General features: G+C 42.8%; 1 protein-coding gene across 1 annotated transcript; it reads right to left on the reverse strand.

Annotated features, from left to right (window-relative positions):
* Window positions 1-1,907: 1,907 nt before the first annotated feature.
* agps (alkylglycerone phosphate synthase) lies at window positions 1,908-27,652 on the reverse strand. Its single transcript, XM_076107418.1, has 20 exons — window positions 27,434-27,652; window positions 24,313-24,402; window positions 22,970-23,060; window positions 22,748-22,868; window positions 22,577-22,651; window positions 21,504-21,575; window positions 20,452-20,531; window positions 18,902-18,982; window positions 17,637-17,762; window positions 17,331-17,439; window positions 14,361-14,488; window positions 13,805-13,856; window positions 12,270-12,346; window positions 12,074-12,186; window positions 10,399-10,468; window positions 9,626-9,687; window positions 8,700-8,789; window positions 7,371-7,470; window positions 7,168-7,225; window positions 1,908-3,535 (listed from the first exon to the last, which is right to left on the reverse strand). Exons 1-20 carry the CDS (start codon window positions 27,628-27,630, stop codon window positions 3,414-3,416), a joined length of 1,914 nt encoding a protein of 637 aa, XP_075963533.1. The 5' UTR covers window positions 27,631-27,652; the 3' UTR covers window positions 1,908-3,413.
* Window positions 27,653-27,995: the final 343 nt, after the last annotated feature.

Here is a 27,995-nt window from a genome sequence, read left to right on the forward strand (position 1 = left end):
CATATGATGAATTGTTATATTCAAATATCCAACAGTATATACAATTGTTAAAATTAGCTCTGTCTTGCCCAACTACTAGGGATGGAAAGAGTACTAGGAAATGATACTGTACGAGTATTGTTACTCTAAAAACGTTATTCAAGAAAAAGCAAAAGATCTTCTGTAAAAGCTTACATAAAAGCAGGTCAGTTAAAATGTGCTTAACATTATCTCTTCACGTTTTTAAAAAGTAATATGATATATACTGCTTTTAAATAAACACTGTTTGGCAACAAAATAAATTGCATTAAATGTCAACGTATACACAAGTGGAACAACATCACAGCATAATCCTTGTGTCCAAACCAACTGTAAATTGAATTTCTTTTCAATCCCAAAGCCATTTATAACCAGTCCACTCAGTCTCGCTGCTCCCAGTATAATCAATCATTCAGCCTCTCTAGTCCCAGTATAACCAGTCCACTCAGCCTTTTTGTACCACTATTCTCTTCAACATTTTCAAACTCTTTGAGTTGAATGAGGCTTTGCAGTCACAAACAGCAGGAAGTCCTCAAACACCTTACTGAAGGTAAAAGTTCCTCAGTGAAAGCAGAAGTCACCTGTAGGATCCACAAAGAGCATTTTTGGGGCCCCATGGCATCACGTGACGGACTTCCTGGGGTCTTGGTTACAACAAAGATACTCAATTACAAAATACCGCATTACAAGCTCAGCCAATGATTTTAAATGTTATAGATTTGGTTTCTCTAAAGTGCCGGTGGTCATTGGTCATAATCTGCTCACGTTCACTTTTCCCACTGGAGGTAATAGACTCAGGACATGGCACTGGTCTCCTAAAGGGGCGTGGCAGTGGGTGACAAAGAAACTGGAAAGAAAGGAAACTGGCATCTATTGTGATAAGCAGTAATTGCAGGTTTGTTTTTGGATTCACTTACCATAAATCTTAACAGGGTCTGTGGACAAAGCTTGATTTTTTTTCAGGGACTGTTGTCAATCAGTTAATACTTATGCTAAATATTCATGTGTATATAGATATGTGTATATATATATATATATATATCTACAAACAATGTAATTGTATTATCTGTAACAGTACATCTTTCTGAAAATGCATAATTTTCCTTAAGTGACATTTCCAATGCAGGACATTTTATATTCCAGTCTTTCTACTTTTACTTACATTAAGGACCAGTGACTCTGCTCAGTAGTCTACAATGAGTATTTCTCCCAGTGCAGTGCTGACCTCATGTGGACAAATGTATCTTTGCACATGAAATGCTATCCGTGAATACTGCAGATGTACACACATTACTTTGAAAAGAAGTTGCATAATGCAGTCAGGGTTAGAAAAGATAATACCAAAGAAAATTAGAATTAGCTGCAAATATATGAATCTGTAATCAATATTCCACAACTCTAACAACTGCATTGATTGATCAGAGATATTGTTTAATCCTTTATGTGGTATTTATACCCGCTGTATTCATTCACACGATCCTGTGTATTAGGCCAGAGTGGGAGTGTGATAACTGCATTTCATCGTCCACGGCTGATCTCTATTGCTGTTGATGGCTGTGACGTCAGCAAGCAGCGCGTGGGTGGCTGTGTGGGTGAAGATGATTTCCTACTGAGCCTGTGTGGAGCAAACAAAAGAAATCTTCCTGTCAGGAGGCGTAAGACAGGCGGTGTTAAACTCCTTTGTGCTGGATTACCTTGAACTCAGTGTGGCACAGGTAGAAAGAACAAAAAGCTGCTCCGAGGCTCCTGTTGACCCTCTTAGCACCGTCTGACAACGTTAATAAAAGCTACTATTGAAGAGCTGAATTGTAAATGGTGTACGAGAGAGGGGACGAGTTCTGCTCTCTGAACAGTGTTGTATATTACTGAAAGAAAAATTCAACAAATGAGATGTTTTAGTTCAATTTATTGCACAAACAGCATTGACAAAATGTACTCCGATGTTACGACGTTGTTAAGAGAAGTGGAAAATAACAAAAGGTACATCCAGAACGCTCAGAAGCTCTCACACGTTGTTTGACACGGGGATAAAATGTCATACAGACGGGTCCCTAACGAGTCCTTTTATTTGGGGGAATATGAGTTAAATAGGACAAGGTGGTTCAGGAAAATGTGAAGCACAGATCAGAAAGAGAAAAAAAAGGCGAGATTCCTTCAAAATCAATGGTTATCATTAACAAATGGTTCAAGCCTGGTATCAAATTGTACATTACAGGATCCGTTCCAAAAATCTATTACACCGTACAGAACAAGGGAAACTATTTTAGGAGGAATTTCTGAGCAAATCCATGGAAAAGAAATAATTAAATACAGCGTCTTGAACACAAGACACATTATGTAGAAGGTTTTAGCATGTGCAACAGACCCATATCTACATTTTACAGCTCTCAGAAGGGTCATCTTTGCATAATGCTGATTAAAAAATATATATATTTTAGCTGTGCATGAAGTTACTAAATATGTGCGAGGGTCACATAGTCAAACATATGTTTACGGTGTGTTTGCATGTTCTTATGTGTTGAGTCTTTGGTACAACGTGAGCACCAGGATCCAGAGGCCTCGAAACTGCAAACTTGGTGACATTGAAGCAGCCGTGATACAAAAACGCGATGGCTCCCCCCCCCCCCCCACTTCACTTTCCCAGTAACTAACCATGCAAGGTAAACACTTTGAGCACAAAAACACTAAACACACAAGGAATATCTCTCTTTGTAATCATACTGTACTTCTGGGGGGGGGGGGGGGGGAGGGTGAGGCTTTAATCTAGGCAGAGGCAGGCAGGCAGAGGCAGGCGCGCACACACACACACACAGTTTCTTATGGCAATAGGTCAGTAAAACAAAGGCATGAGGGCAAGAAAAAGATGAAGACATAGAAAACATCATGTCCAAGTTAATGTTGCTCCACAAAGGGACTCACTGTACACCAGCAGAGTGTTTAGTGGGAGAAAGGGAAGGCAGACAGAAGCTTTAGAAAGGCACATTCATCTACAACTTACCACTGGAGAAGTGCCCCAAAAGCACGCACACACACACACACAAGTGGAAAGTAAGAAAACAAACAAACAGATGAATTAACCATGTTGGCAAGGATATTTAGGAAATGGTTATATATAAGAAAATATGACATAAATCAAGGTTTTGTTGCATCACGTCTGGTTGCATCATGGCCGTAGCTCCAACAAGCTGAGGCTGTGAAAAATGAGCTGCACAGTGAGTGACAATGATTGTTACAGCATATTAAGTGCAATATAATGTAAAAGACAAGGTTTAGGTGAATGAATAAATGGCACAAATGACTGATGAAATCCATTTTAAATTCACATTTAGTATCCATTAATCCAAAATGCACAAGTTGCTTTTTTTTTTTTTCTTTAGAAAAAGGTGAGCGGGAAATTAGAGGAGGTTCCTGTTGCCGAAGATGTTATTGGGGTCAACGTAGTCCTTGACAGACTTCAGCATCCCCATGCCGACATTGGACACGGCCTCTCTCATCCACTCCTTCCGAAGTTTCCCCACTGAATGACATAGGAGAGAAAATAGATAAATAAATAAATGAACTCAAGGAAGAGGACCGAGGGGGAGAAATAGAGGAATCGGCACGGCTGATTGCTCAGCGGGCTGCTGGGAGCCAATCAATCTTGTGAGAGTGAGTGAATAAACAGAGGGTGATAAATGCTTTTATTCAGAGAGGAGAAATGTTTTGCATGGCATGATTTATGGAGCTCAGCAGACTATCAAACTCATTAGGCTCTGTGTGTTCCCAGAGGAGGGGCCGGCTGGCGGCTGTAGCGGGCCGTTCCCCGGCTCCCTCGTTCTTTGAGCCACCACACTCCCCTCCGTTTCCCTCCCTCCCGAGCCGCTGGAGCGTTTGTCCGTCTGTGTGTGTGTGTGTTTCCATCTCATTGTGCACACGAGCGCGTTCATCCAGCTGACCTACGAGGGATGTTGTGCTCTCTTGTCCTGAACGCAGCTCTGTGCCCTCTAACACTGGCCTGATCATCAACAGGGTGCCAAAGCCAACCGCGGAGCACCACACAATGGTCCTCTGTCAGCAGGACTTTGGCTTTCAGCCGCTCTTCAACCATCCCCTCCTGCTCCTCCTCCTCCTCCTACAAACCCCCAACCTGAGGAGCGAGGGAGGCTGTGGCACCAAGCCTAGTGAGGGTGCCCATTGCTTCACCAGCTGTCTAGTCCGACATACTCCACGGCGCCTGTGCCCGACAGGTTCTTAGCGGAGAGTCTGGAGCCAGCGAGAGGTCTGGTGACTGAGGAGGACTGGAACAACCTCACCGGGGAGCCAAACTATTGTTAGAGAACTTCAAATAAAATAGGAACTTTGGTTTTATACAAGCCGATAAAGCTGTTGAATTGTAAAGTGTAAACTCAGCCACAATCTGTACGATGAAGATTGATTTTCAGCTTTAACAGAGCATCTGTAGATGCTGAGGGATGCATGGTTTATAAAAGTAAGAGAGACGGTTTTTGCTTTTATTTGATGGTTGAGACAGACAAAAATGGGAACGTTTTGATCAAAGTAAGTTTGAACGTGGTAATAAATATATAAAAGATTCCCTGGTTCCAGTTTCTCAAATTTGAGGATTTGCTGTTTTACATCCGTGTAGAATATCTTTGTTTTTTAGTTTGGGCTCCAGGAATTTATTTGTTATTTTTCAGACTGAACCAAAAAAAGAATAGATTAATTGATAATGAAAATAACTGTTACTAGTTAATCGCCAGCCTGAATTGAACTGGTGGCAATGCTGTTACACAGTACGCACCGTCTTTGACCACCAGCATTAACACCCCTGCTGCATTTAAACGTCTCTTAAAGAGGATAAAAAGCTAGTCATTATCAAAAGAGAATTAAAGGACATTACGTTTGCTACACAAAGGCGCACTTTAAATATTTCCGATCAGAGCTGGGTAAATGTTAACTTTTGGAGGTCGCGTCAACTTAAAAGAAACACACAATATCTCTATTCCAAAACAAAAAAAAGATAAATTTGAGAACAGAGCAGCTTGAAACAGGTGCTGCTCGCTGAGTAAACACTTCAAATCAGCAGTGTAACCACTTGAGATTAGATAGAGAGGCCTGAAAAAACAAAGGTGCATGATGGGAGTGTTCACACGCCTTCCCTTCCCTCTCTGCACGCCTCTCTTTGCATCACTAGTTGCGGAGCTCCAGTGTTGAGGGAGGAAGCCGCCTGTTATGAGAGTCCAGCCAGGAAACCCAGATGGGGATCAGACATGAGGCTAGTGAGGCCCGTCTCCTGACAAAACAGGGCAGACAGCGAGGTCACCAGGGACCCTGATACCACACAAACCTCCAGATGGTGACACAGGGACCAATCAGCTGCTACCCAATAACTAAGAAAGTACCCTGCTCTCCCCAACCTCCTCCTCTTCAGTCCTTCCTCCTCGTTCCACCTCCGTCCCTCCCTCCTCTCAGGAAAAGGAGAGAAAACAGAAGGTGCTGGGACTGCATCATTGCCTCCATCACTGTGATAATTTACACATCTATCTTGTCATATTCTCTCTTTTTTGCTTGCTATTGCAATCAATCTCACCAGGCTAGGTCTGTGCAGCTGAGACATGCAAAGAAGAGCAGGTAGTTATTTCAGAAATGACAGATTTCTTTATTTTTTATTTTTTTTTTTTAAGTGTCATATCCCTCTCGTGTGAAAAAGCCCGGGGAAGCGCCGGGGCGAAAGGCGAGGTGGGAACTTCACTGAATCAGGTCATTTTTCTGCCTCCTTAGTGCAGCGACCTGTGTGTTAGGCGGAGTTAGCGGTATTGGAGCTTTTGCAGCGCCACAAGGTGAGGTGAAGATGCTGGGCACCCCGGGGTGGCCCTCGTACAGAGGAGACTGCAGTGGACATGCTGAGCCGCAACCCCTCGACACGCTCTCGCTCTCCCCCGAGCTTCTCTGACAAATGGGGGTCAGGACATGAAAGACGGGGGGAAGGCAGCGGCCCTGCCTTGCTGTGATACGGCCGAGCCAGAGTATTGGCTGATAGATGGATGACTCTCCTGGTGATGGATGTTCAACAACTCTTCACCGCTGCGACACTGGTGACCTAGTTAAAGAGGACATTTTCTCCTAACGTTCAGAACCAGCGAACGATCACACAGATCTTTTTTTAAGTGAGAAACTCGAAACTTAAAATTCGCAGCGTTTTCGTGATGGACAGCAGTCAACACGTGGCGGTGTTGGCTGAGTATTATGTCCTGCAGCGCTCTACACGCCCAGATTCCCTTACCTCCGCCCACGCAGCACAACACTGACCTGCTGTAAATACAGGGAGACAAAATAAAAAATAAAAAGTATATTTCCTCTGGTGCCCTCCCACCTCACCATCCTCGACTACATCTGTTTTGTTTGATACACAAAACCCAGTGAAACTAGCTCCATTTGTCAAGCGCTGATTGTGGGCAGACAAACCGGCCTGTCTGCGCTCAGATAGCGAGCCTCACTGTTATTAATCACAATTACAGAGTGGGCCTTGCACGCAGGAGCTGCATCAATATCCCCTCCTCCACCCCCCCCCCCCGTCACCTCCCCGAGCTGCTCGGGGTGGCTGGGCCACCGTTTGGAGGTCAGTATACAGCCGGTGATAATGGCGGCATCATTTACCCCGGCCCACCGCCTCCTTTTTATTAGCAATCTTTTAATTTTGAACCCGTCCCCGCCTTCAGGAAAAATTGTGATTTAATATCGCAGCTGATTCACTGCATACTGTTTTTGACAGGTGTGATGAATAGCCTGAAGTGATGTATGAAAACAGCGAGGCGGATGGCAATATAGATAAGGCAGCCATTTCGGTTAGCCCTGATGGGGCCCAGAGAGTTGTTCCACCGCCCTCCCCTGCTCACGTTTCATTTGGTCACTGCCGAAAATGAACAAATAGCCGATTCAGAGACATTCATCTGAGCCGCAGGAACATATTTCGGACATGCGAAAGATCTCCGACCAAATGCACATTTATAGCTCGACTGGTCGCCTGCTCGCTATCGTGGAGAAACACGCTGGGAGAGCTCGCCGTGCTGCCTTTTCTTTGGAAATAACATGTCATACCATTCAATGTTCTACTCGTGAATGATTAACACAAACCAGATATTTTTGTATGTATTTTTCAGGGTTTAGTACCTCCATGGTGATGTGACAAGCTCCCTCCATTGGCAAGAATCTCTTCTCTAGCTGCATGCTAGGAAATAGAAAAAAAAATAGAACCAGAGTCACTCACTTTCTGGGGTGTTGAAGATTCAACATATCTTCACTTCAGGTATAGTTATGATCTAGAAAAGAACTGGACCACGGCATAATGTTGATACAAATGTAACCGGTCATACCTCCACTTCTTCATACACGTGTACTGGATCACTGAGTCCTCTGTAGTTGAAGGCAAAGTAAAAGTAGACGCAGGCACCGGCGTCGTATGTCTGAGTCACCCTGTAAGAAACCAGGTAAAAGTCGTGTTTACATAAGCATGAAAGACTCCTTAAATGTTTCTCCCTCAGCTCTTGAAATCTAATTTACATGAAATACAAAGAGCAGTGTTTTGGCAAGGTGCTCCATTTTCATACAATAAATGCGTTCCCCGCTTCATAATGGGAAGACAAAGTAAAGTGGGAGGTTTGCCTTTCCCCAGTGAACCCCTGACCTCAATTCCATTCATGGTTTCCCAAAAGCGGAGGAGAGCGCGGAAGCACTGTCACCTTTAATAACATAACATTATCAGGCATTAAATGGCCATCAAATGCTTTTAATTATCCGAGCCACATTTGTGCTGCAGGTAACAGGATGACTCACTGATGCGAGACAGAAAATGGATCAGTCTGTTGTTTTACACAGAATAAAACATCCTTACTGCTCATGTGGCTTCTTCTAGATTAAATGGAGAAAGTGTAAAAAATGGTTGTTAGGAATAAAATGCTTCTCTCCCTCCCTCTCCCTCTCTCTCTCTCTCTCCCTCTCTCTGTGGAGGAGCAGGGTTCAGAGCCCTTGTTCATTTGACATGGCCCATCACCTGGCACGCTGACTGTTCTAGAGGTTAAATGGACAAATCAATCATGTGACAGACTGCAGCCGGGAAATGAATGGCTGTCGCATAATCAGGCCGAGGTCTAATCTGTCCGCAATCGGCGAGCAGAAGCCTGGTGCTCCTCGGCCGGCTCGCCGGCTGTTTGTCAGATTGTCCGTCTGGCTGTGTGGCCCTCGCTAACTCACCAGGGGGTCGGGGAGTACAACCTCAATACTTAATTGTTATTGAAAATTAATGTTGAGTATTTTTGAATGTAAAGTACCAAAAATTTGAAAGTCTGGTCAGAGTCATCATACGTGCTTATTGTTTCATCAGAGAGTTCTTGATTTACGTCACAGTTCCTCTCGGCTAATTGTGTTAAGACAACATTTAAAGTGTTAATGACTATTTATTCTGGCAGTGCCCTGCTAGTTTAAGAAGTTACTTATTCTCTTTTAGAAATTAAAGTACATATTTCTTTTTAAACACTAACAAATGGGCGTGACAGACTGGGTAGGGAAAATATATAAAGATGGTCTAACACATTGTTGGTTTTGGTCTTTTCTGACAGTCAAAATTTGAGAAGGGACACATTTGAGAACTTTTTGTAGAAAGAAAAATCAGTCTTTATGTCATTTGTAATGTTTGCAAACATTACCTGCATGTGGACAACGGTGCAAACTGCACTCCTTTGTCTTTACACTCTCGAGTGATCCGTGCCTTTACGTTCCGGCAGATGTCCAACACCCTGGAAATAAAGTATTAGGTAGAATTTAAAATAAATTAACCATATCCAACAGAATTGCAAAATGACATTGGAATCCAAACTGCAATATTTGCGTATTTAAAAACATAATAATCTAATGTAAAAGGGAACTTTCATTAAACTGATTTAATTAGCAATGAAACATTATCAAAATTCAGAAATGGACATGAAAAGAGGAATAGCAGGAGACTAACATGACGACCATTGTGGGAGAGGTTTCCACTGGTGTGGAAATGGCCGCCAGTCCTAAGCATGTGCAGCAGTGTGTGGAGGATGGGGGAGGGGGAGGAGGGGGGTAATGAGCCAGGCACATATGCTCGCCTCAGTGCCTGATCTCTTGGTCTCTCCCGACAGGCATGTTACACAACACGGAGCTGTCTGTGTGAGTGTGTGTGTGTGTGTATATAACAAAATGATGATGAAACCATGGACAAAATGCAGAACACACCACATGTGGATGTGAGATGAATATGTGGCTCATATTGCATTTCCTCACACAGAACGCAAACAGATAGGTCTCTCCTACTGTGTGTGTGTGTGTGTGTGTGTGTGTGTGTGTGTGTGCGCGCGTCAGTAATGCCGAGTTTGTAGGCTGAGGAAGCAAAGCTTACGCCAACGCAGAGCTGGTTAATGGGGGGAGAAGGCAGGCATGAAGGTGAATGGCAAAGACAGAAGCAAAGAGAAATAAAAGAAACGGGAGCAGGACAAAGACGGAGGAGTCGCTTAGGACTGAACGTGTAGGAGGTGAGAAAAGAAAAACGTTTACATGTACTTAAACTTAACAGCGAGAAGCCGACAGCTCATATCGGTGTCTTTACCTGTCCCAAGGCACAGAGGTTTCAAAGGACTCCCCGATCACATAGTAGTCCATCCCCAAGTCCTGCTCGGAGTACAATATCAGCATTAGTAGGCAGTTAATGGTCATTCAGTACATTTACATGCACAAAAGACACCAGGATACAGAAGGTTTACATGCTCTGTAGCAACCTGGTGACTTTAAAATCTACTTGTTCTGGCAGTGATCAAGCTTTCTCCACTAACCCAAACTTACTTTGGAACTACGGCTTAATGTTTTTTAATGTTTTAGTGATTTAGTTGTTTCATTTGTCAGGGTTTTGTTTGGGCACAATTGGATTGACAACATAATTGGAGCCAGTTTTCCCTTTACAAATATATGATAGCACAAGTCGGTCTAACTCTAAAGCCGCAATTTGTGTATTTTAAAAACAAAAAGGTGAAGAGCAGTATGTTTAAGGAAGCCCAGAGTAACCAGGTTATGTCAGTGCCCGTAAGACTCCTTGCTTGTTTCTGTGATGAAAAACGGCCTCTCTGACAGGACTGACCTAAGATAACTCTCCATTGTCATTGTGACTGAACCCACTGTGTTCTCCTCATGGTGTAGACACCTCAGTGTTAGACACCCTGACAACAACCGTGACCAGATCAAATCAAAGACCTCCCGAGGTCACATTCTGCAGCCTTTCTGTGTTTCTCACTATCCTATCTGCTGTCAGATTGCGTTCATCCCCGCACGCCCCCACCTGCGCGTCAAGCGCCGGCAGAAAAAAAAAAAGCCAGAAGAGTGACCCACCCGGAGGTAAGCGATGACGAAGGTCAACATGTAGCCCCTCTGCCCATTGTCCTCTCCGGCTGCCAGCCCCCTAGAAGCAGATAACAGGGTTAATATTTAACAGCTCCTTTCTTTCAGCTTTGTTGGTCAGATCGCACGCCTCACAACAGCTGCCTGGGAGCCTGTCAATCAAACAATGTACAGATCAATGAAGCTGTGATCTGTGCATCGCCACAGGTCAGCCACACATCCATCACCTGCAGTGGGTAATCAGATTTTCATCTACCACCCAAACTAATCAGCCCAAGCTCATTAGAAAATCACTATATTGATTTTTTTTTTTTACCCTTCTTCCCGTTTCCCCAACACCACCAGAAAATATTCTTCACAGAACCGCACCAATCCATCACTGGCACTTGATCTGATTGGTGATCACGATTTATTTTTAATAATGCAATAAAGCTGAGGATGCTGCACGTAACTGACAAGTTTCTGGTGATTTAATTGCTGGACCGCTTCCAGGGCAGCGGTCCAGCTCCCTGCAAGTCTCGGCACTGAGCCAAAGAATAACACCAACAGTTATTTATAATCGATGAGCTTTACCGAGGAAGAAATCACCGACATCCCCCAGTGAGGAGCACTGAGGATCCCGGGTTTGTCCCCGCTTAAACTGGTGTTGTAATGAGCTATTGGTGTCTGACTAGTTGGTAGAACATCAATATTTGTTCTTATTTTAGGAAGGGTTTTTGTTGGTAAGTTTCCACTACGAAATACGTAACAAATACATTTATATTAGTATGCACAGTTAACATAAGGCTCACTGTTTTGCTTTTTAATGAGTGAATTAGCTTAAACTGAACACATTTGGTTTGAACAGTGTATCCAAACATTTACCCAAAAAGCTGTTGCGTTTCTTGCAGTGAAAGGATGCTGACAGATGTTTTACAGTTAAGTCCAGAGGTGATAAAGAGAAGAACATAAGAGGAAAATGCAAACTAGCAACCAATTTAGAAAATCTCTTTAAGATACATTTTGAAAATCAAAAAGCAGAAAAGTTCTTTTGAAATCATATTTTCAGAGTAATGTTGCTATAAAAAAAAATTCAATATTCAAAATAAACAATGAAAAAAAGATACACAGTAAAAGAAAACTCATCTCAGAATCACCAACAAACAATAACCAGTTGAACTGCATAACTCTTAATTTATGTTGGGATGAACTCATCTATTAAACTTTTGTTGAGGATAGAGAGAATCCCTCTCCGTATGACAGGGAACTGATTTCCACCAAAGTCCTCATTGATCCGTTTCACAATCAATCACAGCGGCACTCCCGGGCTGTGTCCTCTCGCCCTGCGCTGTCCTGAGGGGAGCTCTGCCCCGCTATCATCGCCCACACCACACCTACTTTAACATAAAAGCTGGCCTGACAGGAGGACATCCACAGGTGATCCATCAATCTACAGAGACAAACTACTGAGTAGAAGCCAAGTCTGAAGTGTGCAACTGTGCTTCTCCATCCTTGTCACTGCTAATACATAATGGCTGGTTAAATAAAGTGACATCAGGGCCTCAGGCACCATGTCTCAAGTCTCACCAAATGGTGCTCTGTCATTCCTGTGCTTGACACGGCCGGGATCTGTAACTGATCTTTGTAACGTGCTCAGTTATAGGACAGAAGGAGAACTCCTACTTACCCAAATTTTGCAGCGATGTCATAAACTTGCTTCTCGTGCTGCAGGACCTTCTCACGGCCTCCCTCAAACAGGAGGGTGGCCACGCACAAGCAGTTGGTGTCGAACCCTTTGAACTGGCGATTGAAAAAGGATCATGAAAAATACTCGGGGACAAAGCAACTGGTGATGTTCACTTCTAACTATTTGTTTCTTTTACCTTGGTGATGTAAAATGTCTTCAACCCGTCCAGAAAGGATGTGAACATTGAAGATACTTGAGGCTTCAGGGCATGACCTGTAAACACAGGAGATAAGGATCGGCTCCATCTATTCACAAAGAAGTAGGCCAACCATTTCTTTTTCACACATTAGTCACACCCTTCTGCTTACATTCTGCAGCGAGTCAGATTTATTTGAGGTTTCAAACAAAAGGAGGAAAAATAAATGGTAACATTTGAATAACTTTACAACTGGCCAGTGGCTGCCAGCGACAGCGACTATAAATCAGAGGGTTTCCGAAGGGAAGTGGGGTTGACACAGCGATATCCGTCTTCCTCACCCACACTTTTTGATTTATTTCTGATCGGACGCACAAAAGCGCCTGTGGACAAGCGAAAATGAGAGGCTGGGGCCAATGGGATGGTTATCAATCACTGCGGGGAAGTCACGGGTGATGTCGCCGAGACTTAACAGTTCATTTACTTCCCCCCCCCCCCATGCTCAAGTCTCTTCATCACTTAGTGTCCTAATTGTTTCCATTCCAAAATTTGATTGCAGGTCTTTAGGTCTCTCGCAGCCATCATACTGGTTAATTAAATACTCAACATCCAGAGAGAGAAGATTACACCTACTATGTGCATCATTTTGCTTTTAACTCTCCCCTCTGTGGGCTTTTGTTTTTTTGCGTATCAACTCGCCGCTATCCAATACTGCATTCTTATTATTTATCTTGTGCATTAAGACGGGCCGCGCTAAATTGTACTTGTAATCCCAATCTGGAAAAGACCTGTGAATACATCAACCCTCCTTACTCAACAGCCAACATGATTAAAAGTGAGGACAACCCACTAATAAGCCCAAGAAGGTATCATAGAGCCACGAGTTTTAGTTATTAGTGGAAAACCTGGCTGCTTCATCTTCCCTGCTTAATGCTAAGAAGTGCCTACTCTGTGAAAAGTGGAAATATAGGGGAGATAATGAGATCCCTGGAGACTGGGGAACTTTACAGAGATCTCTAGCAATGCCAGATGCATTCCACCAGACCTTAAGAAACAACATCATAAAACTTCAATGTAACAACTACTTCATTTTGGCCAGGGTCATTTTTCATTTTGCTTCAATTCTTCGTCTGTTTGTGTGCAGCTATTCTCCTGCAGAATAAAATAATAATCAATTTAACAATTCACTGCTGCAGAAGGTAAAATCATTACATGCGGTAGCATTGCCAGTCATTGTTCTTCTCTCAGAGGTAATCGATGAAACAGCAACACAAATATTGACAAAGAAACACAGAGAGGGAAACAAATGTAAAGTAAAAATGAAAGTGATTATAATGCTGCTGGTTAAAAGCCTGCCATGAGCCGGTTAAAGCCAATGGTTACATTTGGGCCCAAAAGGAAAAGCACTTCCTGAAAATTAGAAATAGGTCAGATAAAGTCCCACTTGTACAGTGAAGGGTCACCACAGAGCACTCAGAGGAATGGCAGCAGCTGTAATGCTTTAAGTCAAGGCTGAATGATCAAACAAAACTCACCAAATTTAAATTGTTCATTATCCATGAGTCGTATAGATGCTGGGGCACACCTCTGCAAAACAAAAGTTGGTCTTTATTAGTTGGTTTGAATCATAGGGCACAATTATGTGAAAACAAGATATCAAATTCAACCGATACTTATTATTGTCAACATTCAGTGCGACCGTTGGAACCTTGAATTAAAGCTTTTACTTTCTTGCTTAATGTCCCAAATGTACAGTGTATAGACTTCAACGTCTTTTTCTTTTAACTTGATGCATCTGATAAAAAAAAGTTCCAATTGGCACCGTAAGGTTGTGATTTGCTTTGGCATTGTCAGCCTGTCGCGTCTCAACATAAAGGTCTGATTAAAGGTTTTGGACTGGCTTAGTTTGGGGTTTTAACAAAGAGTACAAGCTGGTCCAAAAATACATTCAGATCTGTACATTTAAAACAAGTGAAGACCTGAAAAATGCTCATTGCAATTTGGGCAAACCGGCAACGCACTCAAAAAGAGCCATGGAGGGAGAACGCAGTGATTCAGCGCCACATGTTAAGAGATAGTTTAACATGTTACCTGTTTGGCGACCTCTCGGAGACAGGCAACTCCCTGCTCAAAATTAGGGAATACCACTGAGCCGTATTTCTGATACTCCGGCACGGGACGGATCTTCATCGTTACCTCCGTAACCACGCCCAGGGTTCCTGTGGAAAATCACAGTGAGAGATTTTGAGTGGTGCAGAAAGAAGTAAATCCATTCCCACAATTGATACGACCTAACCCCCTCTCTGAGCGGAGCGTACGCCCGTTTTACAGGGCTCTGCTACACGTCCCAAAGGTCCCTTGGGTGACCTTTGTCTCACATTTCACCGAGCAGATCTGGTTTTCTACCGCACACAACTAAGATTTATCAACTTAAGACCTTGAGGAAATAAAGCAGAGCCCTATCAAAGGCAGCGAGGCCAACGGCAGCAACACATATATACAGGTACGTCAAAACCTCTGGCTGACCTCATGGCCCTGAAAAGTGAAAACATGAACTGCTGCTGAAGGAGTCAGATTGCATGTTTAAAAAAAAAGTGTCTACCTTACGCAGCATAAATGTCTGGGAAGAACACTTAAAAACTGCTTTCACGAGAGTATCCGAGTTCACAGTAAACTGTAGCTAGGAAGTGCTTGTTAAGCAATATAAACTTCTGTTGCAATCTGGTGAATAGAAGTTCCACTTTTGTTTAGCTCCGTTTCTGGTCTCTTCCAACTCCTGCTAGTTGCTAACTGTGTCAGGCTGTATACAGGCCATCTCTGTCTCATGTTTAATCACTATCAATGAATTTATAGCGTTTTATTCAATAACATGTTTTAATGTGTGTAATTGTGTTCAGTAAAACCGCAACACCTGTTATCAAACAATATTGGAAGTGTGTTTAACTTAAAGTAATTGTTAGTAGCAGACCTAATATCATGTTTGGGACATTTTATCGGTGAGAACCAAACCCATTACCCCCCCACCCCAGTCAGTGTTATTGCAGACAATGTCCATTTAGAGACGCATGTTCCCTGAACATAGCTGGCTCCACTAAGAGGCTTCCTCCGCCTGGTGTGGTTGTTAATGAGCCCTCTAACGTGACACTACATGCCACACGCTGCTCCCTAGTGGCCCAGTGCAAAACATGTGACTCCATTAGGCCTCAACCTCAAAAAGGCTCCTCCTTCCTGACAGTACGCAGGAGGAGCCACTGAGTGAGTGAGTGAGTGAGTGAGCAAGGAGGAGTCAGAGAGAGAGAGCGAGAGAGAGAGAGAGAGCTTGGGAGGAGCTAGAGTGGAGGGGAGTCAAGGAGGGTGAGCGAGTGAGGAATAAAGGGAGGTAATAAGAACAGCAAGGTCAGAAAAACGAATGCAATGAAATGCTGGAGTGCAGTTTAAGCCTTTTTGTTTTTTTGTACTGTGACCATCTCTATTAAATAAACCTCATCTGACAGGATTTGGGGAGAAGGACTATTCACGATGAAAAGTCTCTCTGCTTCCAGCATCAAATATAAAAAAAAAAAAAAAAACAAACATTGACCACTATGAAGCCACTACTAACTGACTCTGTATATTGAATTAGCACCGGTTGGCTTCACACAACTACATTACAGCCTCCACGGTTGAGATGAGTTTTGACAGAGAAGAAGGGATTATCATTGATTAATCCACTCATTCTCTACACCGGTTGAAAGCAAGAGTGAGGAAAATACTTTGCATTCAGGCTAGCTCAAGGTCAGAGAGATAGGGAGTCACGGTTGTTGGGCGGTGAATGAGAAGCTCTGAGGTTTCACCGTAGTTTCTGATAAAATGGACGCATTCAACTTAACATGCAGAACATAGTTGATGGTTTGACTGTGGTTCTGTGTTGTTGTTATGGCCTACTGTCAGACTGCAAGATGTAGTTCCTGGGGTGAGGAAGTAGATCATTCTAATGAGACTGTGTCTGCTGTGACCTCTTAGTTCTAGTGTTAAGCCTCCCAAAAGTATATGAACTCCCGGAGACGTGTGGTCCATCTCTGCTAGACCACCAAACCCCAGCTCACCTCCAGATGTTTCACACGATACGAAGCACTATTCTCACTTTTATTATTAGCCTTAGTTTATAAAGTGGGCCTTTGAAACATTCAACTTGCTACCGTGGACTACAGTTATACACCCACAGCGCTGGTATTCTGATATTAGACGGATCCATTCAAAGAGTATTTCTCTCTCAGCTAGTTTCAGATTTTGAGGTTGAATCAACTTGCTGTTATGGAAGAAATTTTCAAACCCATTTTATGATTGACAGCATAGCTAGTTATTAAATTCAGCATCACTTACAAGAACTTGTTTGATGTGGCTGTTACAGCTGAATGAAACCCGATTTGATTTGTCAACAATCTGCTGCACAGACATGTTATGACACTCTTTATAAACTTCACATGTTTTGGACACTATCATGTTTTACTCATTTCCACATGCCTCGACCCCGTTAACAATCATATCTACTAGTAATAATACTTTCATGTGGTGGAGACATGTTTAGTTGTAATCCACATTCTACAGCAGTCACTTGTGATTTGGATGTTGTATATAAAGCTGTGCTCTTGGTGCTGCAATTGCTGGTTTGGCTATAAATGGAGATTTCCACAGTGATCCCAGCCCAGTCGGGGAGCAGATTGCTGAGCTTCGTAGGGTGAATATAACGTTTGCATTCACAGCTGTTAAACATAGCGATGCCAAGAGTCTCTGAACCTCCTCATTATTTAGGGGGAACCTGGCATATGGCGGTATTCTCTGTGGGCGTTCACAAGGACAGGGCACCGCAGATGGGGCGGGGAGGACACTTGCTGGTTCCTAACTTATACACCTCCAGATCACTGTTCCTGCAAAGCTGGTTAATGTGTAAGAAGCCTAGAGCCTGAGAACCGTCCTGATGTTACTGTTTTATCTCAAAGTCCTGCACACAAACCACACATTAACACACACACGTGCCCAAATGCCCTGGTGTACTGAAATCACTTGAGATAGGCGGCAAACCTTCTGAGCCCAAGATGAAGTGGTGAATGTCTGGCCCTATGGACATGCGTGGGCCCTGACAGCTCTTTTCAATCACTCCTTGGGGGGTCACCATCCTTATGTGGACGACCTATTCAGCCACAAAACAGCAACACCACAAACACTTTCAGACACAAAATATACAAACCGTCGCATTCTTTTAAAGTCCACAAAACTTATATGCTAATAATTTCCTTCCTAATTAGTGTGCAGTAACAGCTGTGTGCTGACTGTCAGGCTTTGGAACAAACACGAGCAGGACGGTAAAGAGGAGGGCGGGCGACTCACCAGGTCCTCAATGTTGCCGTAGATGTTCTTCTTCATGCCTGATGCTCTGGTTGCTACCCAGCCCCCCAGGGAGCTGAACTCCATGGAGTCCGGCTCATGTCCTGTACAGTAGCCGCTCTCATTCAGCTGTGAAAAGAAATACAAATAATAATAAACGAGCCAAACATGTTTGGAAAACAATGTCGTTGTAAACCCACAATAATGTTTTAATAACAAGCAAAAAGAACATGAGCAAGAAAAGGGAACAAATATAATTAAAGCCCTGCTGCTGCATTTCACTGAAAATCAAACATTTTTACATTGGCCGAAAATAAAACGAGTGGAAAAAGTACAAAAACACTAAAACAAGATCAGTGTCGAATTCCACTGCTCGACTGGATAACTGATGTTATGTGTACAACAACAACAACATGTAAAGGCATTTTTATCATTATTACTGGTCAAAATACAATTACAGAAACTTAACAACTACATGTTTATGTAAATATAGGAGTTATATAGGCTACGTCTCAGACAGTCGTGCTTGCTGTTGGCATTGGTGCACAGTCAGCTTCCATAGTTCTGCCCAATTTACAACAGTAAGTGACTACGTTGTTACTTGCCACGTGGCCATAACAATGTGAACATGTACTTTGGGTCGACAAAGGAAAAATCCTTTGAGCAACCTTCATCAGACGCATTATCCCGACGGCTTTGAGGAAAATGTGTCGGTCATCAGGAACACACATTCTCCTGAAGGCAGCCCACCCCCAAACAGATTGCATCTTTAGGCAGAACATTTAATGGTAATAATTAGAAGGACCTTAAAGTACAACAACAACCCTCACCGGAAGCGCAAGACGGGGCTCAAGTCAGGCCTTGTTTTATCACAGCACTCCCCTGGAAGACTTTTTATAATGCAGACCCATCTGCTCCATCAAATTAGCCCAGTCTAAATGCAGAGGTGGAGTCTGCTTTAAATGCAGCTCACGCATTCCCCTACATCAAATGCCCGCTCCTTCTCCATTTTTCTGAATTAGCTTGATGGTGCCATCTGCTCATGACCGCCGCCTCACTCTCTAATCTCTCCCCGTCAGCACTCTGCTCCCGTCTCAAACTCCTTTCCTAAGCGCTGTTCGATCTACTCAGCAAAGAGTACCAAGGTGACTGAGCATGGGCAACCTGCATGTGAATGGTCACACAGCTTGATTGTTGGCACAACATTACACAGCATTTTTTTAAAAGCTCTTTTAGTGGATGAATATGGATGGGTGAGCAGCGCTTACCAATCTCTCCAAATCCTGACCGACGATGCCAGCTTCCATATGGGCAGTTAAATTTTTCTCGTCAATCCACAGGATGCGGTTCTGTGAGAAAAAAAACAAAAAACAAGCAACATGAGTGTGGAGGTCATGAAACATTCTGTATAAATGCTTCATACCATACAGTGGAACAGAAATACTCTCCAACGCCGTTTGTTTACTTTGTCTAAAAAGAACACATACGTTACAAGATCTCTTAATAAAATAAAGCGTTGCGTATCACCATCATCTGGTTTGTTGACTTGAAATATCTCGGGCTCAGACATAAACGCTGTCTTTAAAAGCAGTCCGTGGGGACAGTCCCTTGCCTACAATACTTTTTGAAGTTCTGCACCAGCATGTCCTTCTGGCCGGACGGTCACATGTCTGAGGATAAACGAGTGCAGCGGGACGGAGACATTTTCCTCAAGGTTAAACTCAATTTAACATCTGATTCCAAATATATGCCTCTTATTTGGGCCGCTGGCCATGTGGCCCCAGCCTTACTTACAGGAGGTCATTTCACACCTGCCATCAATTATTCTCCAGAGGTAGTAAACTTTATGTTCCAACCACACCGCTCCTTTCATGTGCTTCCATTGGAGCCACCTCACCTCTGACCCCTGACACAGAACACCGGTCACTGGTGTCTGTGGAAACTCAATGACTGCGAGGCTAGCAGCATCCAGACAGCTTATATATCACCTCTATGTGAGCCTGGATCAAAGGGCGGGACGCTACTGGTGACGATATTCAGCATTTCATATCGTATCCAATAAAACATCATCACGTTCATGCTCAGATTCCATGTAACTTAATGGCTGGTGCCCCAAGCAACACATTCAACAACTTAAAAAAAGGAATTAATTTGTGCTCCACCAACACACAACAAATAGGCTCATTCTGAAAATGGCTGAAAATAAAGCTGATTTTCAGTAAGTAAATAAATACTGAAACATTTAGTTCCATCGGATTCCCAGATCCAAGTGCATTCAATTTACATTTATATTAAAAAAATAACTCGGAATGTAGAACTATAAAATGTTGTTGCTTGATAAATAAGTTTAAAATAAAGATAATACATTTCTATTGACTGACTAACTGATTCATCACGTTTAACATTATTCTGATTATGTAGAACATTCCCTCTCTGGTGTATGAAAGTATACAGAAAAATGCCAACATGGAAAATACAATTGCTCAATTTTTCATTGTGGTCTTGATAAAACACTATTTCCCATAATGCAATAGCATGCATTTGTAATTGGTGGCACAGGTTGAGACGATGAGTTCACTTGTTAAAATAGTCAAAAGCTGATTATAATTAAATCTGAATACTCGTCTCACTGAATAAGAGTTCATCACACATTAATGGCATAGCGCACATAAAAAATAGAAACACTCTTAATGCAACACAACATTTTCGGTTTCACAATGATGGTATTCATTCGGCTGCATCGTACCGCATTCGAGTTGGTTTCTGTTTATCTTGTCATTAGTGCGGATCAACTCTTCAGACACAGGTGTTTACGTACCATCTGTGAGGTATCCAGAGAGACAATGGAGCGAGTTTCCTCTGGGGGGCACTCTAGGCCACTGGAGACACTAGTCCCCCCTGAGAGAGACAAACAACAGTTACGAGAGGATTATTATTATAGAGGTGTTATTACACAAAACACTTCCCGGCTTTCATGTTCTGAACACAAACACACACTTGTGAATCTAGCGCTTGCTATTAAATAATGAATACAAAAATGTGTTTATATTTCTCAAAGAAAGGTATGAAAAAAAGAATTGTTCTGGTATGAGTAGCAAATGCAGGTATCATATAGCGAGCTGCAGGGATGATGTATGTTTGCAGGCCGACCCCAGAAGTTAGCATGGCTCTGGTTCCCTCCACAGAAAGAAAATGATTGCATTATTACAGAAAATATGCTCTGCGGCAAACCAACATTTTTGATACTTTTGTTCAAAAAGATAATCTTCACAAATGAACACCACTTTTATTATTTTTTTAAGTGTGACTATTTGAAGTGACAGTTATGCAAAACACAGTAAAACAAAAGACGGCAAGTTTGCACCGTGCAAATAACCTATCCTTCTAAAATGACTGGAGGCTTCAGGAGTTAAATGCATAAACGTGTGACTGACTTTTATCATTCTCATGAAGCTGTTGACAAACTGCTGCAATACTATATAAGATTAATTTGATTTCATTCATTTTGTCATCATGAAATAGTTACAGTACCAGGAGACATTGGGGGGGAGGGAAGAGAACGGTATGACATATGATAGAGGTCTCCAGGCTGGAGAGTGAACTGTGGATTTACATCATATGCTTAGATTGGGGGTCCAGGATGCCTCTTAATATGTTTTTTTGCAAAAACATTCTGCAAAACATCTCCTGGAATGTCAGCAGTACCTTATTTACCAGGTTCATTCACAGATTACGTGGCTTTATTAACAATTCACCAGCACGGGATGGGAGTAGAGAATATATTAAAGTACATTAAATATAAATACACATCAAGTGTACAATATGCGACAGCTAATTATGCTGCTTAGAGCCATTGATTTCACGACTCACCTCCATATGGTATTAAACAAACATCGTGTTTGCACGCCAGTTCCACAATTTTCACGACATCATTGTGGCAGTCTGCAAAGACACAGAATATCGTTGTAGAAATTAGTGGCCATCATAAAGAAAATGTTTCCATTTACCGTCCTCTATTGCATTCATAAAGTAAGTGCTTAATAACCAGAGTAGACACATTGTAAAGGAAATAACACTGTGTGTATACAGGAGACAATAAATAAATGTGTAGGGCCTGAGCCATTAGAGCTGGGGGACGTTTTGATTTGCCTGATAGTTGTGATTTGCCTGGGGCTTTCCTCAGGCGGAGTCACACTGCATGAAGCTACGCTCTCTGGGGTGGGATGTGCTGGATCAATATAAACATGCTTTAGCCAATCACGGCGCTCACATCCATTCACTCTGGAGTGGTGAGCGAGTGGGAAGAGTAGCAATGCCCACCTACGTGGATGTGCTCGACTGGCCCCAAGTGCTTTTAGAGGCAGTGAGAAATGCCTGCATTTTGTCATCACACAGCTTCTGCCTACGGATTACAGTTCAACTAACTAAACCTCCACTTAAAATACACAGCTCGACTCGGTGGGACGACCGAGGAATGCAAATTACTAGTCAAAATATCGATTAGGTACATAGCGAACGAGAGCGTATTTGTGGGGTTGGTCAAATTTAAATGTGGTGCTGGTGAGGATGAAACGACGCCTACAGTTTCTTGATGATTTGCTGCCCATTTGGGAGGGTGCTAATCAAGTTCCAGCCATCAGTCAACACTCATTTGCATGATAAAATAGTGCCAGCCATAACAACAGAAAACCAATCTCGGAATCATAATTCATGGGTGTGCTGTGCAGGGCCCGACCGTGGAGTATTGGGTGTCAACCGTCCTCCCCCTGACGATTCTTATTAAGCCTCCACTCATACATATTAATATCCCTGCCTCTGCAGAGATTAACCCTTTAAATCAGCTAAGCCAGCGGGGGGGGGGGGGGGGGGGTATCAGCGATGCTACGTGGGTAGAGAAAAACAGACCGATAAAAACACAGAGACGGCGCGGCTTCTGAACTCACTTGGCCATACCACCAGATCTGGGACACGACCAACTTTCCCCTCTCGCAGAGCAAAGATCTCGTGTAAGCAATGGCCTGGAAGAAAATACAGGAATGAGATGAGAAGCACACAGAAATATTAATTTTAAAAAACCAGGGATATGTCCAAAGCCTCCTCCCAGCATGCCTTACCGTGGGCACGAAACACCCGGTCTTCTGCGTCAAGAGAGAAGGGAATTCCTGTGGATGTCAGTTCCTCCACAAAGGCCTCGTTAAGAGTGGGAGGCTGCACAGCACCGCTAGTCAGAATGGGCTGAAACAAAACAAGCCATTGTGATTTTTGTAACTGTGACTAAGTGCTCTTTTTCTGCCATTCATTAGAGACACAACGAATAATATATGAATTACACTCACCGTTGCTGGAGATTTATGCTGCATATTGGTTCCAAACGTGCCTTCCATCCATTCTTTCAGAGCAGGGATGATCATACCACTCAGTTTATACCTGGAATGTGTAAAAGAAGACAGATTGTGTGACCAACCAATACAAAAAAAATAAAAAATACAAAAAAAAAAATCAACTACGCCTCATGTAATAGTGATTTCCAGTCGTGGAAGTCAAAGCTCTCCAATTGAAAACATCTAAATGCTTGACTGGGCTTCTTCATTTGGAAAACCAGGGCTGTGTCTAATAAGAATAGAGCGTGAGGTTTGAGTCCAATGAGGTTATTAGGCAAGCAGAGCAGCAATGACAGTGCTGTCCGTATGATCGCCCTCGCCATGCTCTGCATAATTGAGCCGCTGGCACAGCCCGGGCCAGCCCATCAGGGGACTGTGGTGTGCCTTTGTCCAAGAGACCATGAAACACACTCTATAATGAAAAAGCCTCTGTCACAGTGGGCACGGAGGAGGAGGAGAATACAGTCTTTGACATCCATTCAGCAGCACCCCAGCCATGGATATTGTAAGCCACCCAGGTAGCTTTTCAGTCGAGAGGGCACCGAGCGGTTCGTGGCAACTGCTTGCACAGGCAGAAACCATTTGCTGTGCAACATCCTGTCCAATTTGGCTCATTACTCAAAATACATCCTCTTGCGCAGTGTGTGCCAGCTCTCCGTGTTTACAATCTCACAAGCAGAGCCGTCTATGCCAAAGTCACACGTCGTGATTACGATCACAAGGCTTATCTATACCTATGATAAAAGGTGCTGTTCTAAACTGGAGCCGTGTTCAGAAAGCATGAGGACGACTGGCTTCGTTTCCCCTCTTACATTCAAACCAAATATTTTGTCTCCAACAGTCTGTGAATGACAGCGTGCATCCACAACCTCCCAAGAGATACATTAATAATTACTGACATAACATGCTCCATTTTTGAATAGATTTAGAAAGTGGTTTCTGTTAATGAGCAACAGAGTTTGGGGAGAGCTGACAAGCACAATCAGTGACCTTTTCAGATGAAAGTAAACAGTTCAAATGCCAACCACTAGGTGGCAATAGCACCACATTGCTGAGAGTGTAAGACGGGGCCAGCTACTGATCTCAAAAGCACTCAGTGGGGGCAGTGAAAATGATCAATGCAGCACCGTCACCATCCTCAAGCTATCCCAACTTATGAATGAAGGTAGGCACCATGGCTGTGACAGAACAAGACTAGAGGCTGTGAATGAGACCTAGTACTGAAGATTTATTTTCTAAATCCTCAACAGATGAGCATAAACATTATCCAAGAGTGTTGATGTGATAATATACAATACCTTTTGCCGGTAAATTCTGCTTGACCTTTCTTATTGAAGAGGAATTTGGTATCGCTGTATCCCCAGCCATTCCATTTCATAATCTCCTGCCTGTGGAAAAACAAATATTGGCAAAGGTTAAGCTCACAATTTGTACACTTTACATTGAAGGTAAAATATGACATGAAATACCAGCATGACATGAAATACCAGCAGAGGAAGTTAAAAAAAAACAAGTGTGAAGGTGCCACAGTCCCGCTGGGCATGGGCCATTTCACCAAGACAAAGAGGAATGGGTTGAGTCCTTGCTGATAAAATACTTCATGCTGAAATTTTAACAACCAGACATAGAGCAATTCACTGAGGGAAAATGTAAAAGTCTCCATATTCTATTCAGTCATTCGCAGTCTTTGCATTCATTCAAGGTGGGGCTGGCTATCAGTTGGCAAATTTACAATATTGGAGGGAGCGGACAAGCACACCTACAATATTCCCCGGGTGCCTACAGCTACATAGCGCTCTGCACACAGGCAGCTTGTTGACATTGCCATGCAGAAGCGACACATTTAAATAGCATATCCATCAACAGGGGGAGGCTAGCAGACACCCTGCCTGTGCAGTCAGCCATTTCCCATCAAACGCATTGAAATATTTTGCATTCATGGCACCTGGTAGGCACGGTTCTCCATAGCTATCTTTAATACTGTTCAGATCAAGCTCCAGCTAATTATTTAGCATGTCCGCTTCAACAGTACGCAGGCTTCAGCCGTACTTTTCTGTTCTTTGAGTACAGCCTTGACACCTTAAGATGTGGAAACAGCTGCTGCTATGCTATACTGTTGAGGACGTCCAAAAATAATCACCAGCTTCACAACCACAGAGGATACTAGACTGTCTATGCTGTACTTACTGTCTGCGGACAGACAGCTCACCACTCACAGAGCAACCATAACTCATGGGTCTCTTGGGATGGGATGCTAACACAGTGGAGTAAAAGCCATAATTAAGATTAATACCAGACGAAATGGAGTTTCCTATAAATTAAGAGCGAGAGTATAGATGAGAGAGACACACGAGTCATACTTTAATGAATCCTCGCCACCATTGACATGCTGTCAAAGCTGCTGAACATACTGAATAGAAATGTATCAATAAATGTGGCAAGTTTGTACATTTAAGGACAAAAGCACGGCCCTTTTTATAGGCAAAGCAGTAGGTCTCAATTCATTTGTTTTGATAAACTGAGCTAATTTCTGCCTGTGTGTATCTCAAGTTTTTTTCCTTATCTGAATCAAGGATAGAGCATGCTGTACAGATGCCCTCAAAGGCAAATCTGTGATTTGTAATTTTGGAATATATAAATAAATATGTCCTGACATTAACTCGACCCATAGCACAAAAAGGAAAGAGAACAAAATGGATCCCAGAATTTAAAAAATAATTTTTTTTTAATGATGAAGCAGCTTCAAATGCAAAATTGAAATTATGCTAACAGTCAAAAAACTAATTTTGCATATTATATGCTAAAATTGCATGAACATGTGCATTTAACACTATAATGCTGGTGGAATTATGTTTCTACAATAATGCTTCTTTGGACAACAGATAAAAGATAATCAGTCTTAGACTATGAGCTGAAATGAAGTCATGGAATATGTGGACTTACATCTTTAATTAAATGTGCATATCTATGACTACACTGGACATATACTGGGAATGCTTCTCAGTATAGTGCAATCCAATTCAACAGTGGCACAAACTACAGCCCTAAACTAAAACTTTACTAAACAGTTTTAACATAAACTGGACATTTTGATCTTCATGAAGGCAGGATTGATTGTGGGGCCGTTGTATTAAACTATTAGTTGGGGCTAGGTAGCGCTGGGACACCACGCAACCTGCAAATCAGAATTTCTGCCTGAAACCACCGAACTAACCATACCAGAAAGGAGCAGCGAGTACGTCCAAACTGTACAATTGTGGCTGAAAATCCGTCTCTTGGCACTTCTCCAAACAAAAAGTGACTCTCTGTTATTCTACGATCACAGCACGGTATATGGTTATGTAAAATTAACTAAAAGGCAGGGACAACGAGCAGGCTACCTGAACTTCACCACACTGTTGTATTGCCCCTGTTCCTGTTAAAAAAAGATGTATTGCTCTATAACTTTGCCCTTTACTGATGCCCCATGTCAGTCTCTCACAATGCTGATACTGATGGATAAACCCACTGACTGTTGAACTATTATGTCCTTAACTTTTAATTGCCCCACACTGTAAAACACCAATACGCCCAGGACTCACTTGGCATAACAGACAGGGCTGCAAGACATAACATTCTCTCATATCATCAGTGTGTCACACTGACCAGAACAGGACATGATGAATTTTACAAGGCCAAATGCTCATACTTTTGAGTGCTGCTTTCACCCTTTAGCTGTAGCTGTTATCTCAGACTGACACTAGATGTCAGCACAGTTTGAAGGCGTTCCTCAAAAGGAACTGAGCTGCCAATAGGTTGAAAGTCAGACCACCACTTGTTCTGGCCAATCACAGGAGACAGAGGAGACAAGAAGTCTGACTGTCTCTTTCCTCTGTTGCTCTTAGTTGTTCCTGTATATTGAGATTTAGTTAAGACAAACCTAAAACTTGCAATATCTCGATGATTACCCTTCCAACATGTTTACATGGTCGTCAAATAAAGAGTGACGTACTCGTGTCAGTTGAAATGAACTACATCGCTGTAGTTTATCTGAAGCATCAGTAAACGCCGCAACGTTTACATTTTTCTAGGCTTTTACAATCTCACTGACACGGAAAAACTGCCATAAAACAAATTGCATTATATATTAAGAGCCACAGAAAAGGTTTTAACTTTAAGAAAGTCGACCACATCGACGTTAAACTCCTGAGAGTGAACCTAGCCGCACCCACTCTGTAGCCAAGTACGTTAGCTTGCAGGCTAATTACAACCAGCTTTAGCCATGTCTCCCTACGCTGTAGATGCTTGGAAAGCTAGTCCGTCAGAGCATGTCACCCTATTGGGTCTTGTTTACATATTAACCCACTGATGTTTGACTTAATAACTAGCTAAAGCCACAGAGGATGGACCCTCGTCCACCGCTCCATCACAGCCTTGTACCTCCTCTTCGGCACCGTCTTCTCCTCGACGTGTGTCTCGGAGCCCTGGGCTTTGCACTCCGCGGCAAGGATGGTCGAGTCAACGTCCACTGGTCTCTGTAAGTGCCCGGCAATTATTCTCAGTCTTTGCTGGGCAACCCGTTGCCTGTCGGAGCCGCTGCTGTTGGACGCCATGCTGCTTCCGTGTTTGTGATCCATGAGCGGCTGTCAGAGGTCAGCACAGGGAAAGTGCGCTGCGTTCATAGTCCGTCGGATATATCACGATCAGTACACACGAATGACCCAAATAGTGGTTTATACCTGGCAACTGGAAAATGGGAACCTCCCTTGACACGTTTGGCAGTCTGACATACAGCATATGGGACGCAAAAAAACATAATTGTAAGATAATAACGTAACCATATAATACATGTCAACCAATCTTTTTTTATGGTAAATGGTTATTATGCATTGGTTCAATTTGGGGATGAAACGATAAATCAAATATATAATTAGGAGATTGAAAATTATGTTATCATCGGAAATGCCCTACATTTGCTTGTCATAGCTTCCAAATAATGACA

Source organism: Anarhichas minor, unplaced genomic scaffold, assembly GCF_050575085.1.
Source record: "Anarhichas minor isolate MPS153535 unplaced genomic scaffold, ASM5057508v1 ptg000004l, whole genome shotgun sequence".
Lineage (NCBI taxonomy): Eukaryota > Metazoa > Chordata > Actinopteri > Perciformes > Anarhichadidae > Anarhichas > Anarhichas minor.